Source organism: Euprymna scolopes, chromosome 39 (genome assembly GCF_053919585.1).
Source record: "Euprymna scolopes isolate OS-2025 chromosome 39, ASM5391958v1, whole genome shotgun sequence".
Classification (NCBI taxonomy): Eukaryota; Metazoa; Mollusca; class Cephalopoda; order Sepiida; family Sepiolidae; genus Euprymna; species Euprymna scolopes.
Window position 1 is genome coordinate 5,923,524 of NC_136520.1, and position 16,616 is coordinate 5,940,139.

Below are 16,616 nucleotides of genomic sequence, written 5' to 3' on the forward strand. Positions count from 1 at the left end.
AAGGATAACCTCGTCTGTGATCTCTACAGAATCATTAAAGGATTTCGGAGAAAGCTGTCATTGTTTGAAGCACAACTGGAAGGAGAAAACTTCTCTCATTTTCACTGTTTCAGAGAGTTTTGCGCTTCAATCGCTGAAGATGTCAACCTCGATTTTCCAAAAAAGATTATTCGTGACTTGAAGAAGCATTTTTTGTCGAGATTTTCAGATCTCGACAGAACTGAGAGTGACATTCTTCTGTTCCAGAATCCGTTTGATTGTAACCTTAATGATGTGCCAGTTGAACTACAGTTGGAGCTCATTGATTTGCAAGCAAATGACTTGTTGAAAGAGAAGCACAGAAAAGGAAAACTTGTTGAATTTTACCGCTGCTTACCTGATCCTGAGTTTCCGAAATTGAAGACATTTGCCGCTGGTATGGCATCAGTGTTTGGAACAACTTATGTCTGTGAGCAAACATTTTCAAAAATGAAGTATGTGAAGTCAACACATCGAACGAGATTGACTGATGATCATTTGAAAGCAATTCTCTTGATTGGATGCAGCAATTCCAAACCAAACATTGATATCTTGAAAGCCAAACGTCAGTTTCACAAATCTCACTAAACTTTTTTGCTGTTTGGGTTGTGAGATTCGGATATGTGCACACTAGGTTTGATGTATCTTTTTGCTTACATCGCCTTCTTTGAAAACTTTTTAGTAAATAAAATGTTGGTTGTCTTTGTTTTTTGATTAACATGGAATGCTAAACTTAGTTTTTCGTCTTTTTTCCCAGAGCTTTCGTTCTGGCTTGCAAGTATTGAACAGAATGATTATGCGGCCCGCGCTCGTCATTCTTTCAGTTATCCGGCCCACTGTGGAAAAAGTTTGGTGACCCCTGCTTTACTGGAATCAAGGTTTTTGATTAGATTGGTGACCTCACACAAGATGACTATATTTATTTATAACTTTAATGGATGAAAAAGTTAGAATTTCATTCAGGACCAGCAGTAAGCAACAACGCTTGTCAAATCCACCCTGATTTTTTTTTTTTTTTTTTTTTTTACAAATCTTGCCTGCTTAAAAAAACTTATCAACAAGTCAAGTTAGTGATACTTTTACGCAAAATGAGCCAAATGAAATTTTTCTTAGAACTGCATGCCTACAATATGGTCATCTTCAAGTCCAACGTAAACAAGTTCTTGATGAGCTGTTCCCTTAAGTAATCCAATTTACCAAATTTTTCCTACTAACGATTACTATGATAATGTCCCATTGACCACTGAACACTCATTAACCTTTATCCTCAAGTGACCTTCGGGCCTTGATAAGTGATGAGTCTTTAGTAAAAAAAATTTTGTTTTTAAATCTTGAAGTAACTTTGTCGAAATTATTTTCATATACAAACAAAATCAATTCACATTTGATTAAAGATTTTTGAAAGATTCATTTATTTTTGTTTGTCGTTTATAATTTGAACTTAATTGTTTCCTGTTCGTTTTATAAATCTCACCTGTTCAAAATGCATGTATGTAAAACTTTCGCTAAAGGCGACGGATATACATGAGATTGGTATCATTTTGAAGATCGATCCTTCGGATGGCAAATATTGAAATAGTGGCTAAAAAAATTTATTCCTTCACCCTCAACTGGGCACTTTTCTACAGGGAGGGGTCGCTTTTTTTCACCGATATTTTCGAAAGTCATCCCCTCTTTTCGATTGTCTAGCCTTAATTTGAACCTACGTCACTTCCGGTTTGACAATGGATGCAACAGTCACGTTTTTTTGGGGTTTTTTTTTTTTCACATTCTTTTCCTCCTTCACGGTACAGGTTCGAGCCTGTCCGCCTACTGCCATTTTTTTTTTTTTGCTCAACACACGCCTCTAAACACTCAGGCAACGTCGGGCATCCAACCTATTTTATTAATAAATGCGCCTAGTAATTTCAGACACAGTGACTTTTTTTTTTTTGTTTACACCGAGTACAAAAATATCACATGACCTAAATTTTTCAGGTCCAGGAATACATTAGTTCAATTGATGTAATTTAAAAAATAAGCTAATTTTTTTGATTTACACGTAGCGTCAGTTGGTTGAAAGTAGAAGAGAAAGAGAGAGAGAGAGAGAGAGTCGAATGAGGACAGATGAGCTGATGACCGGTTGTAACTGCTGTGAACCTTGAGGAAGCTTTCGGAGCAATGCCGATAGAATGTAGAACTTAGGACAGGCATGCAACTTTCCAAATGGGGAAGAATTCTGGGAATAAAAGTTGCCGAAGATAAAACCAGAGATTCCTGGTCATTTTCTTAGGATGAATCTCCATTTGACATAATTTCATGGTTCACTTTATTTTATTCTCTTTGTTAACAATTTTTCATCATTTTGTTTTTTTCTGTAGGGTTGCTGCATCGAGCTTTTAGTTTTTTCCTGTTTAAACACCCAGGCAACGCCAGGCACCCGGCCTTGTTTATAAATGCGCCTAGTGATTTCAAATGCAGTGACTTTTTTTTTTTTTTTTTTTTTTTTTTGAGTTTACACCATGTACAAAAATATCACATGACCTAAATTTTCCAGGGCCAGAAATACATCAGTTCAGTTGTAAAAAAAAAACTCAACATAATTTCATGGTTCACCTCATTTATTTTATTTTTGTTAACAATTATATTTTGTTTTGTTTCTTTTTTTTCTATAGGTTTGCTGCATCGAGCTTTTAGTTTGTTCCTGTTTAATAAAAATGGCGAAATGTTATTGCAGCAACGATCTAACGAGAAAATTACGTATCCTAGTGAGTTGAGTTGCTTTTTTTTTTTTGCCTCCCCCCTCTTCCCAGTTTTTGGTGTTAACCTCGTTTGTGTACGTATAAAGTGACTTGATTACTTGCAACATGATTGAACAGATCCCATTGAGACCAGGCATGAGACATTACCTGGTATTGTCTGGGACAAGATATTAAATTTGATGGTGATGAGTGGACAGATGTTAATAGGAAAAGGTGATGCTGGTTAGATTTATTCTACCACGAAGGTATATATAGTTCTCTCCCACAGCAAGAACTGTGACTACAAGGTCGAAAAATGGAATTGAGAAGTCAGCGACCCCCGAAGAGGGAGCATTTTGACCCGCAAAAAGTGCCTGGGCAGCCCTGCTGGCATTCCCCAGTAAGGGCATTTCAGGTGATTAGCAATAAGCGAAACCCTTTCTCTGGGAGAGTGGACCTCCTAGAACTGCACAGAACTTCACTACAAAATTAGCAGAGACTGGACCATTACAAGAATGGTCTAATTTTTGTTGATTTTGGGGGTCCCAGGATGAAAGCTGAATGTTATTATTTTTTTTTAAATCTTTTTTTACTCTTATTCACCCTCCAAGCAAGGCATATTGCTACTTGGACGTGTGTGGCTACTCTGTGAATCCATGCCTATATTGGGTACTTCCAGGGCAATGCCGGGTGACATAATAAATTATTATTAATTGATCTCCTGACAAAGGTGGGATTAGACCTAGTAATTCACTTCCATTCCTCTATTTGTTTGGTTGTTTGCACTTTTCTCAATAACCACGCCTTTGATTTGTAAAATTAATAATGGTGAAAGTAAATATTTCACTCGATGATGGGGACCCCGCATGCTCGGCTTGTTGTTATCGAAGACTAAATGATGAATGTAAAAAATGAAATAAGGGAAAAATGTAAACAGAAAAATGTTTGGCTAGCTAGAAGAATGTGAACCCTGGAATTTTAACATAAACTGAGCAGGTTATTAATTTTAGTTGATAAATGAATACGTGACAGACATGCAGTGATGATGTATATTGATGATGTAACTTAAAAAATAAGATAAATTTTTTGATTTACACGTAGACTTTAGTCAGTTGGTTGAAAGTAGAAGAGAAAGAAAGAGAGAGTCGAATGAGGACAGATGAGCTGATGACCGGTTGTAACTGCTCTGAACTTTGAGGAAGCTTTCGGAACAATGCCGATAGAATGTAGAACTTAGGACAAGCATGCAACTTTCCAAATGGGGAAGAATTCTGGTAATAGAAGTTGCTGAGGATAAAACCGGAGGTTCTTGGTCATTTTCTTAGGATGAATCTCCATTTGCAGCTTTACAAGACCTGAAGATGGATGAGGTACGTTTTCCTTACTGTCGTAGAAGTAAAACCCCCACAGAACTGTATTTAGTCGCTTTGTATTGATCTTGACTTATACATGCGTTATACATGCACAACTAGACAATCATGAAATAGCAAGACCTTATGGTCTAGACGCTTGCATACATGAACAATTATACCTGCAGTGAACTGTAGATAAATGCAATAAGCATAACTAAATAAATAAATACAGATGCACGTAAATATATTATGCACATTCAATAGATTCAATAGATACAGAAATACATGAATGTTTGATGATACAAGTAAACGCATATATATATATATATATATATATAATAAAAAATATTTATGCATGCGTGTGTGTTTGTATATATATGTATATATATGTGTGTGTGTTATTGTTTATGTATACATATATGTATATATATTTATATGCGTGTGTGTATGTATATACATGTATGTGTGCATTTGTATGTATGTATATGTATATATATATGTGTGTATGTGTGTGTATATATATAATTTTCTATTTTAAAAAGTTTTTTTTATATATATATAACAGACGCCCCATTTCAGAAACTTAGCCATTTATTTGTTCTGATCAGTTTTCTTAATTTAATTCTGGGACTTTCACGTGCATATCTAAGCTGACCTAATTATTAACGCTAATTTTCGCGCTTCTTGTCTGGGTCAGTTTGACATTGCTTTTCAAATTTAAACCTTAACCATTTTCGGGTTTTTTTTTTTTTTTTTTTTTTAAACCTTAATTTTTTTAATTCATCCAGCCTTGACAGACGTGTTTTTAAATATTCTCTCCAGTGCTTTTCTTTTAATGATTTGGAATTCATTCCATTTGCGCTTTTTTCCAAGGAACTCTGCCTTTTGGATTATTTTTAACCATTTGGAATTTACCCATTGGATTGAAATTTTAAATTTGATCGTTTTGGATTTTACCATTTTTGGATTTTTATCCTTCACTGGACTGTCCATTCATGTGAAATCTTTTTATCATTTTTCTTTTGCCGCCTGTTCCCCTTACCTCACCCTTTTTTCTTTAACCAAGTAAGATCTGTGACTTACTTGTAGTTTCATTAAATACTTTTACATGCAAAATCCGATCTCGCATTTTGCTAATTCCTGCCCTCTGATGAGAAGGAGAGTATTTCTTCGAAACTCCGTGGATTAAGGACTATCCACTTATCTTGTGCTTCTTTTTTAAAATTAAATATGTTTTTAACTCTTTTTCAAGATGGTTTTTTAACATGTTTTATTAATCATTTGTTCATATATATGTGTGTGTGGCATCCGTCAGTCGAAACGACTATGGATCAGTGCCGTATTAAGATGTTGCCTGTATGCGTCCTTTTGTGTGACTGTAGAGACCAATTCTTGATTTGCATAGTCTGCCACAGCCTTGACATACGAAGGTTGTTATGCAATTTGCTGCTTCGTCCGGCTGTTCCGCCTGTACACTCGCTCTTCTCCTAGCTCTCTTTGCAGCCTTTTCAACATGGAGGGTCCTCTCGCTGATGATAATCCCCTGGCGTATCATTTTCCTCCAGGCAGTTCTGTCAGCTGCAGAGGCTTCCCATGTATTCCTGTCCACCGAGAGAGCCTTCATGTCACGCTTGCAGACATCCCTGTAGCGAAGATGGGGTCGCCCCCTCTTTCTTGAGCCTGAGGCAAGCTCGCCATAGAGAAGGTCTTTAGGGATGCGCCCATCATCTATCCTGCGCACATGGCCCAGCCAGCGAAGACGTCGCTCATGCAGTAGGGAGTAAATGGATGGGATGCCCGCTCTCTGCAGAACATCAGTATTACTCACTCTGTCCTGCCATGTGATACCAAGTATCCTACGTATACACCTCATATGGAAGACCTGGAGTTTCCTCTCTTGTGTTGAGTATGTAGTCCAGGATTCACTCCCATACAGTAGAACACTAAGGATGCACGCTCTGTAGACGGTCATCTTGGTGGAGGTGGTAAGGTGCCTGTTTTCCCAGACTCTTTCAGTTAGTTTAGAGAGGGTTGTAGATGCCTTTCCAATCCTTTTGTTTAGCTCTACGTCTAATGAGAGGGTGTCTGAAGCAGTGGAGCCTAGATATTGAAACTGGCGTACGACCTCTAGTGGTGTGCCTTGGATTGTGATGCTGGGTGGGGAGGCGGTTGCTTGTCCTATGACTTGGGTTTTCTTCTGGCTGATGGTGAGACCGAACAGGCTGCAAGCATTAGCAAACCTGTCCATCAGTCTTTGAAAACCATCTTCCTGATGCGATGCTATAGCTGCATCATCGGCAAACAGCATATATATATATATATATATATATATATATATATATATATATATATAGACAAATTGGTAGTATTCCAAATTATACTGAGTTTATATAATTCAGTAATTGTTCATATACCAATAAATTTAAGCCAAAAAAGAAGAGATTACTTAAACTGTAAGCTACAAAATTATCATATTTCATAATTGAGCATTCATATATTGTTTTAACAAAAACCAAGACTTCAAGAAATGGATTGATAGCAACAAAAAGTGTATTTCATTGTTAGTTACAATTGTTTCAAGACCATTTGGACAAATTCAGACAATATGTTGTTTGAAAATTTTCACAAGAACAGCCTTTCTTCAGACTTATTAAATAAAAAACACTTTAACAATGGAACATTAAGGAAAAGAAACATTTCCTTTATGAGGAAAAAAAAACAAAAACAAGCGGGAACGCTTTATCTCTGTCGCATCTTTGCAAAGTATTTTTTTAAAGAATCTTTTAATTTTAATTTATATTTTTATCAAGTAACGCGTCTCATACAACTAAGATAGTTACTACTTCATGCGTGCGACAACCCGAGTTCGCACCTATGTCGGAGCACGTCACTGATGAGATGCAGTGCATCAAAACCCACCTTGGTATGGCGTTGTCCATTGTCGATGCAGTTGCTCAATTCCATCTAGTTCTGGGTTCTAGCTTTATCATGAAAAAGTGTATGTGAACGGGTATTTATATATATATATATAATCGAGTATTTATATATATTTATATATAAGACAAGCATATATACGCTCGCTATACAGCTATGATGTTAAAATGTATCTGTTGTCATAATTTTTATACGTCACTAGACATTACACAAATAAGACACACCTACGTAATATATACACCCGTCCATGTCATACACAACCTCCGACAATACAACATATTCCTTCTGGGACCATATACACACACAGTCATACAGCAACATAACACTAGTGGTGGATGTACCAGCTGAGATATGGCAAGAATACTGTTAGAGAATGGAGAGAGAGAGAGAGAGGGAGAGTGTGAGTTATAGTGTAGACACGTTGACCGGAAGTCAAGATCAGCTGATTGGATTGCGTGTGAGTCATGTGACCAGGTTAGCTGAATCGAGGAGACTTGCTTGGGACTTAAAAGAGAGCGGACGGCTTCGCCGTTGTCTCCTCCCCTTCGCTGGGGGTGGGGAACAAACGCTGACGTGGTAGAAATAAGACCTACAACAAAGGCCAAATTCACTTTCCACTTCTGTGAACAAACTGGAAGGTGAATAAAAAAAACTATAGAACCAATTTCTTGTCTTGGTGTGAAATAAATCTTCGTCCCCAAAAACAGGTATCAAGTCTCCCTCCCAGACGAGAATTTCCAGATGGACCAACAAAATGGCAGAAGGTATGTTCAAATGACATGTGACACACATATTCACACTTAACAGAATATGAACATATGTAATAGAAAGACCACTAGACGAACACACACACAACGTCATTAACTCTGGTAAGATAATCAAACACTCAATCTTTTATAAATAGACACGTTTTAATATATCATCTCCATTCCAATTTCAACCAATATGCAACAAACGCTCATTTTATAAATAGACAACATAACAATACTCCATGTATGGGCAATGGTGGCTTTACATACTGTCCAGTGCAAGTATTTTTGTCGTATGTTAGAAGGAGCCCACCTTCCTTGTAGCAGTCTCGGCAATGTCTTCAATGTATTTGCTCAAGTTCGTGTTGCCTGTAAATTTGAACTCATGGCAATTGGTGGTTGAGAAGGTTTCTTGTAATTGTTAAAGGAAAGCAGCTTAGTCCTAGTAGCATTGAATGTTACCATCAATTTACAGCATCATTCCAGCACAGTTTGAAGGTCATTCTCTAAGGTTTCAGCTACTGACTTGGATATGTGTACAATCGTTTTTTTACTCTTGCCTGTTGTTGTATTTATTATTCATTTTCATATGTGGATAGTAATTACACATAAATAGGAAGACTCAGTTAGTCTGAGTGTGTGTTCACCAGAAGCCACCGAAGGCCGCCGAGAGCAGATATGTTTCTCCAGCAAAGACTCTCTTTTTTGACACCATTATGTAAATATCCTGTAAATATACCTTTGCCTAATACACTTCTTATTTGATCTACCTTTGTTATTTGAGTTGTCATTTGTATTGCTTTCTACGTTTCTTGTTTCAACCTGAAAACTTAACAGTTATAGAACATGGTGTCATTAGCAGATATACCGATCTCTGACACAATCTTATCAGGGAGTTAACTTATGAATATCAACAATAATGAAGGTCCAAGGATCAACCCTTGAGGCACACTTGCATTAATATGTTCTTTAGACGTACAGCTATTGAAGACAACCGGAAGGAACCTTAAGAAGAAACTAAGCTTCAGAAAATCTTACTTTTTTTTTTAACAAGGAAATCGCCACTTATCAAGGTCCAAAAGCTACTCAAGGATAAAGGTTAATGAGTGTACGGTAGTCACTGAGACAACAGCGTAGTGATTGTTAGTGGTGGAAATTGGATAAAATTTGATTATTTGAGAATTTGTTTACATTGGACTTGAAGACAACCATATTGTAATCAGTTGGAAAGCAGACCAGCAGAACAGAATTCCACAGGCGGACAGTTCATGGAATTTGTGTTTAGATTCGGACGCAGGTAGAGAGTGAGGGGAAATGTTCATATATGTTGTAGCTAGTTGAGTGATTTTTTTGTGAATTGATGCCTAATGACTATCAATAAAAATTTATTGCAAATGTGAAATATTTTAATTAAAAAATATTTTGAGAGGTTGGACCCTTAAAAACCCCCGAAATTATAGTGTGCCGTCATCATTGAATATACCCATCTCTGATACAATTTTATATTTTATTTTATTTTTTTTTATTTTTTAGATCATTACACGAACACCTGCTGCAGCCATCCTCTCTCGAGTGTCGCAGAATTAGATGAAGAAAATGCGATTGGGGTCAAAAGAGCCGCTCAACGACGGGTAAAGCAAGAGTTGGGAATTGTTCCAGAACAGGTACTTATTTTTTATTTTTTTTTTTTTAATGGAAATCACTGTAGAGAAAGTGTGAAGCCAGTTGATGTAAGTAGCTAACATAAATGAAAAATGATTATCGCAATGACCTTCGTTTTGAAAGGAGGAAAACAGTAAGAAGAGAGTTCCATATGCTTGCAATTCTTGATCGAGTCAAACTGCTGTGTAGCCAGGGGAAGAGGATATAAACGTGTAAATTGAGTATCAAAGTAACGTCTAGACATATGTCATACAGCAAGGTATCACACGGGGATATATTACTGTTCGTATTTACATCAAGGTATCATATTTTATAAGAAGGAGAATATAGATGCTTCATTCCTTTTCTTTATCTGGAGTTCTTTTGTCTTCACTGCTGGGCTCTGTGATGAAACATGCAACGTCCAACACCATTATCGATTGAGACACCTGTTTTTTCTTCTTTTGTGAAACCACAAAATAACACTTTATATTTCTAAAATATAAATTTACTAGCATTTCAGATCCATGTCCAAGGAACCTATATCTAAAATTTCAAGTGTTTATACCCAAAATTGGCGGAGGAGTTTAGTAGAGTTCTCAAAGAACTTTGACCGCTTAACAGCCAAATTTCTAGCCAAAAATGGATTAAAAATATTTTCCCATATCTCAGTACCCTGCATATCAAATTTCAAGTGTGTAGACTGAAAATTGACAGAGTTATTGCATAGGGAAATGTACACAGACATGTTCACTTTTATAGATATATAGATTTCAGCTGTCTTAATGGTCTTCACAAGGAGTCTACATTACGTGTCTACATCCTTATTCTTTCAGCCTTGCTTCCCGGCTGTGAAGCACATCTGCTCACTTTCGTGACAAAACTCACTCCTCAATCTAATCTTCTTGATCTATTGACCTGTCAGTTCCATTGCGTCATCATCACAAGCACACGTCTCCTAACATGTGACCTCTGTCACCTACGCAAATGTTGAAGGTCATTTAGTTTATATTTAACTTAGCTAATTTATACATGCACCGACCAACACCATAACCGATTGAGACACCTGTTTTTTCTTCTCTTGTGAAACCACAGAACAACACTTAATATTTAAAAAAAATATAAATTTATTTCAGCTGTCTCAGTGGTCTTCACAAGGAGTCTGCATTACGTGTCTAACTCACACTCCTCAATCTAATCGTCTTGATCTCTTGATCTGTTTTTTTTTTTTTTATTACATTTTCACCCCAAACAAGGCAAATTGCCACTTTGGTGTAGGGGGCTACTATCAGGGGCAACAACTACTGGGGTACTATGTAGGGATTTGGGTAGCAAGATGTCGGTTCACGTTACACTTGAACTTCTGCACATCAGTACTATTGGGGAAGCAGAAACCTGGAATGCAATTCCAGAGTCTAGCGGTTCTGGGGAAGAAACTATTGGAGTAGAAAGATCTTTTACATCTAGGAATCTCTACAGTGTGGGGGTGGGATTTAGCAGTCTGTCGGGTTTGTCGAGGGTGTCTACGTCGTGGGGGCACAAGTGATTGCAGTTTGTCAGAGCATTCACCACTAAAATACTTGTAGAAAAGGCAGAGAGATGCAACATTTCGTCGATGGGACAGGCTGAAGCTTAGATGCCAGTTCAGGGCCTATCAGGTTTGCGACTCTCTTTTGAACCTTGTCTAGGAGCGAGAGACTTGTAGCAGATGCACCAGCCCAAATGTGACAGCAATACTCCACACATGGGCAAATGGTGGCCTTATAGAGGTACAGGATACTTTCAGGTGTCAGTAGTTTTCTAGCATGGTAGAGAGAGCCCACCTTTCTTGCAGCAATGCCTTCAATGTAATTGTTCTAACTCATGTTTCCTGTGAACATTAGGCCAAGGAGTTTGAAAGATGTACTCTCAGATAAAGAGTCGTTGGCCATTGCTATAGGTGGTAGAGAGGGTGTTAGTTTCGTTACGTCGTCGTCAAAAGCACACGTCTCCTAACGTGTGACCTCTGTCACGTATGCAACTGGTTAAGGTTAGGGTTTATTTTTAAATTTCTGTAAACATCTTCAGCTAAACCCATTTTTACATTCCCGACTAAAAATGTTATTGGCCGAAAACCGATTAAAAAGATTTTCCCAAATCTCAATACCCCTTATGTCAAATCTCATGTTGTAGACTGAAAATTTACAGAGTAGTTTGGTAGAGAAATGTATATGCACAGACAATTTCACTTTTATATATATATATATATATATATATATATCCCCGAAACAGTGTTTCATGGTAAACAACTGATGATCCCTTGAAAAATAAATTATTGGTATTATAGTAAATTCGAGAGCGAGTTGATGCAGTGATTGCAGGTGGTTCAATAACTTACTGACAAGATGGTTTTCTAACGAATGATAAAAAATTATTTTTTGTATAGTTTTAAAGGTTAAAAACTTCAAAGACTATATATATATATATATATATATATATACTAGCATTTCAGCCCAGTGTTGCCCGGATGTTTGGAGAGGTATGTTGAGCAAAAAAAAAAAAGGTCAATTTTTTAAACTTTGACCCCTATTATGACCCCTTAACATTTATTGTTTTGGACTCAAATCAAGTTATTAAGTTAGATCCATTTCCAAGGAACCTATATCTAAAATTTCAAGTGTTTAGACCCAAAATTAGCGGAAGAGTTTGGTAGAGTTCTCAAAGGTCAAATCGTTGAACTTTGACCCCTTAAGAGCCAAATTTCTGGCGGAAAACGGATTACAAAGATGTTCCCAAATCTCAGTACCCTGTATATCCAATTTCGAGTCTGTAGACTAAAAATTGACAGTTATTGCATAGGGAAATGTACACACACACACACACACATGTTCACTTTTATATATATAACAGATATATATATATACATACATACACACACACACTTGATTTTTTTTTTTTTAATTAATTTTTTCTGTTTCAGCTTCTGTTGGATGACATCCATTACATCACGCGGATCCATTATTTGGCGGCCAATGTACCAACTGATGGCAAGTGGGGAGAACATGAAATTGATTACGTTCTCTTTGCACAATGCAATGTTGATTTAGACCCGAATCGGAATGAAGTGCAGAGCACAAAGTATCTGGACCAAAAAGGATTGAAAGAGCTTTTGGGTAAGGCAGACCCCCACTTTGCCTGCACCCCCCCTCCACACACACACACACACACACACAATTCCTCTAAAACTGTTAATGGAGTGTGAGAGAGAGGCAGAAGAGAAAGTTGTTCCATCCTCTTTCCCAAATTTGACTACTGTGCACGTTTGAACTCTCATCGTCGAGTTGATCCTCGAGTTGCCTATTGGCCTTGATAAGTGCTAATACAGAGAGAAGAGAAACAGGGTGAGAGAGAGAAGATAAAGAGTGTGAGAGAGAGAATTTTTACAGCTCGAAAGCTTGAAAGGAATATTATTATTATATATAAAAATCCGTAATCCTGTCTGTTTGTTTGTTTGTTCACAATTTGATTAATATATTCCTGCTGAAAACGGTTATCTATATAAATTTTATTTGCTATAAGATTTTCTATATAAAGGAATAGCATCACGATCAATATATATACATATATACAATATATTGAAGGCAACGTACATAATAGAACTAATCTAATTTGCATATTATATTAAAGAAAATCTTTTTAAATAATTCGCTCAATTAAAATTACTGATTATAGTAATGTAATTGATGTAATTGTTCTATTTAAGAGTGTTATTTAAAGTTAATTTATTTAAATTATTTTAATTCAAGTTATTTTGTACTATTTGCTAAACTGGCACATTTTAAGTAATTTTCACTGATATTTCACTTCCGGTTATGAATGGATATAGTTTTTAACCAAATCGAGAGATATAGTGATAAAATGATTTGTTTTAATTATTTATTTTCTATAAATGTAAAAGTTACAAATATTGATAAAAAAAATAAATAATTAGGCTAAGGATGATTTTATTTTTCGACGAAATATTTTAAATCGTTAGCCCTCTATTAAAGTCTTGGCTATAAATGTCGATTCATTGTAAGGTGTGAGCACGTTTACCAAAAGGTTAAAATTTATTTCCTACGGACGATTTTAAAATCATTTTTCAACTATTCACTTGACTGTCTGAATTTTATTATCGTTTCCATAATACTTTGAAAAAGAAACAAGGTAAAGTAATGCTTTTTATATCAGATATATTCCTACGCGTGTTTCTTTTTTCACTTTTTTTCTTCGATTTTCTTTTGAGAAAGATTTTATGTTTTCCTGTCTGGGTAATTGATTTAGTTGATAATATATATTTGTGCGGGGGAGTTTTGACGTAATTATGAGTTTTTTTTTTCGGGGAGAGGGGGGTGTCACTTTATGTCTCAGCGTCAATCAAAGATAAATAATTGCAGAAGTATAAAAATGCGGGTGTTTTTATCTGTTTAGTACTTCTGCAGTTTACGAACCATGCTATTTTTTAGATATGATTTACAAGTGTAATTCAGTTTTTGCCGTATCTTTTGTTTATTAAATTTTTATGTGAAAGTCCTTCCTTTATTAAAAATGGGGTACTTTTTATATACACAACCAAGCATACTTTATCCACAAAAATCCTAATTTACATTTTTGGGAGCAACACAAACTGAAAACAGACCTGTACAGTTTTTTTTTTTCTACGTAATGTAGAACTTTCGTTTACATTTTTACCAGTGGTACAAGAAATGTCGTTTACCCAGAAGTTTTAGTTTTGAACCTGTAATTACATAAATATTAAAAGAATGCCAATTAGTATTGTGTAATACAAATATATCCGTAGCAAAGCTCGGGTAAATCGGCTAGTATAGATATATATATATATATATATGTATATTGTTATTTTTAAAACCATGGACATGCATGTTTCTAGGAATCGAACCCCATATAGTTCAGTGTGTTTAATCATTATGGCACAAAATCCTAGACAAATTTACTGTTTAAAAAAAAAAAATCAAGAAATCGATATAATAATATAAACGATAAAAATAAACAGTAAAATTTGTCTAGGATTTCATGACGTAACAGTTAAAGGCGCCGGACTATAATACACATGGTCCGGGGCTTGATTCCTAGAGAGATATAGTTGACCTATGCTGATGAGAGGTAGAAACTTTAAAACATGCATGTCCGTAGATTACTGTTTTAAAAGTAATAAAAAAAAAATAAATAAAATATAGGTGATTTCTTTTTTTTTTTTTACCCCAAACAAGGCACATTGCCACTTTGGTGTAGGGGGCTACTATCAGGGGCAGCAACTACTGGGGCACTATGTTGGGATTTGGGCAGCAAGATGTCGGTTCACGTTACACTTTAACTTCTGCATGTCAGTACAGTTAGGGAAGCAGGAACCTGGAATGGAATTCGAGAGTCTAGCGGTTCTGGGGAAGAAACTACTGGAGTAGAAAGATCTTTTACATCTAGGGATCTCTACTGTGTGGGGGTGGGATTTAGCTGCCTGTCGGGTTTGTCGAGGGTGTCTACGTCGTGGGGGCACAAGTGTCTGCAGTTCGTCAGAGCATTCACCATTCAAATACTTGTAGAACAGGCAGAGGGATGCAACGTTTTGTCGATGAGACAGAGGCTGAAGCTTAGATGCCAGTTCAGGGCCTATCAGATGGGCGACTCTCTTTTGAACCTTGTCTAGGAGCGAGAGACTAGTAGCAGATGCACCAGCCCAAATGTGACAACAATACTCCACACATGGGCAAATGGTGGCCTTATAGAGGTACAGGATACTTTCAGGTGTCAGTAGTTTTCTAGCATTTAAAACGCTCTATGAGGTGAAGATGATACTTAACCGTATTTATCGTTTAAAAAAATCAACAAGATATCTATCTATATATATATATATATATATATATATATATATATATATATAATCATTCCAGGTAAAAAAATTCTAAAGGTAATCAATGAATTTATAATAGGGCTCAATAAAAAAATAGAGCCAGGTATACTTTTATTTATATTAAAACTAGCAGGGTACCCGGCGTTGCCCAGGTGTTTAGAGGTGTGTGTGCTTTTGGGTAAATCAAAACAAAAGAATAATAAAAAATCGTTGCTCGGGTGTTTGTGTCGGGGGGGAGGGTAAAAAAGTAAGTAGGAAGGATCGAACCTGAAGCCTTGAGGCGAAGTTGGAAAATAAAGTGTGAAAAAAAAACATCGACGTTAACCGCTCGGCCAGCAATAAATAGTAATGGAAACATGTTTGAATTTATTTAAGTATTAAGAATTGGCAGGTGTCCGCACTTAATGACTTAATGAGGTCAAGTTAACTTTCACTGTGGGGCAGTTTTTTATTTACTGTGGGGCAGTATTTTTGTTTTTCCTTTCTTTCCCAAAGATCTCGGGAGTGGGGGAGAACCAGCTCCCCATAAAAAGGGGATTATCCAAATTGAATAGCAATTGTCTGATATAAGAAGAAACTCTGCATTGATCAAAGCTGATTGCTTTTGGATGTTCCCGGCGCGATCGCGCCGGGAACAATACCGCCAGCTTTGAATTAGTTTCACTTTTATACGAAAAAGTCGAATCCAATAAAAAATGTGGAATATTTAGCTTTTCAAAGTCGGGCAAATTAAATAGACAGGCGACCCCCGTTGTTAACTTGTAGATATTATGATTTAGATGTGATATAAAAAGTTTTAAGAAGGAGCAAGCCGGCTGATCACTTCCCGGAAAAAAGCCTTTTGCAGACATACACAAAAACACACACACATTTTTGCTTTTATATATTATATATATAGACTAGCGGTGGGGGTGGGGGGGAGTACCCGGCGTTGCTCGAGTGTTTGGAGGTGTGTGTGCTCGGGCGGGGGTGGGGGGTGTTAATCGAAATATAAGAATAATCGAAGTAAAAAAAACAAAAAAAGAAAACAGAAAAACGAACGTTAAAACTTCTTTAAAAAATCTTAAAAATAATAAAAAAAAAAAAAAAAAAAACAAGTGAAAAATGGCTTAAATAAGCCTGTTTCAATATTAAAATTTAAAAAATCGGTGGGTACCCGGCGTTGCCCGGGTGTTTTTGGGTGTGTGTGGTCAGTCGGGGTGGGGGGTGTTAATGAAAACCTAAGAATAAGCAAAGTAAAAAAAAAAAAACAGAAAAACTAACGTTACGTGAAAAATGCTTCAATATTAAAATTTAAAAAAATCGAAAAAAAAAA

At 36.3% G+C, this 16,616-nt stretch overlaps 1 protein-coding gene across 1 annotated transcript in view; it reads left to right on the top strand.

Moving 5' to 3' along the window:
- LOC145263634 (isopentenyl-diphosphate Delta-isomerase 1-like) overlaps positions 1-16,616 on the top strand; it is a 74,486-nt gene that overhangs the window by 55,304 nt on the left and 2,566 nt on the right. Inside the window, exons 3-5 of the mRNA XM_080120486.1 lie at positions 2,673-2,765; positions 9,307-9,437; positions 12,374-12,566. Of these exons, the coding sequence (XP_079976612.1) occupies positions 2,673-2,765; positions 9,307-9,437; positions 12,374-12,566 (417 nt within the window). The remainder of the gene's footprint in view (positions 1-2,672; positions 2,766-9,306; positions 9,438-12,373; positions 12,567-16,616) is intronic.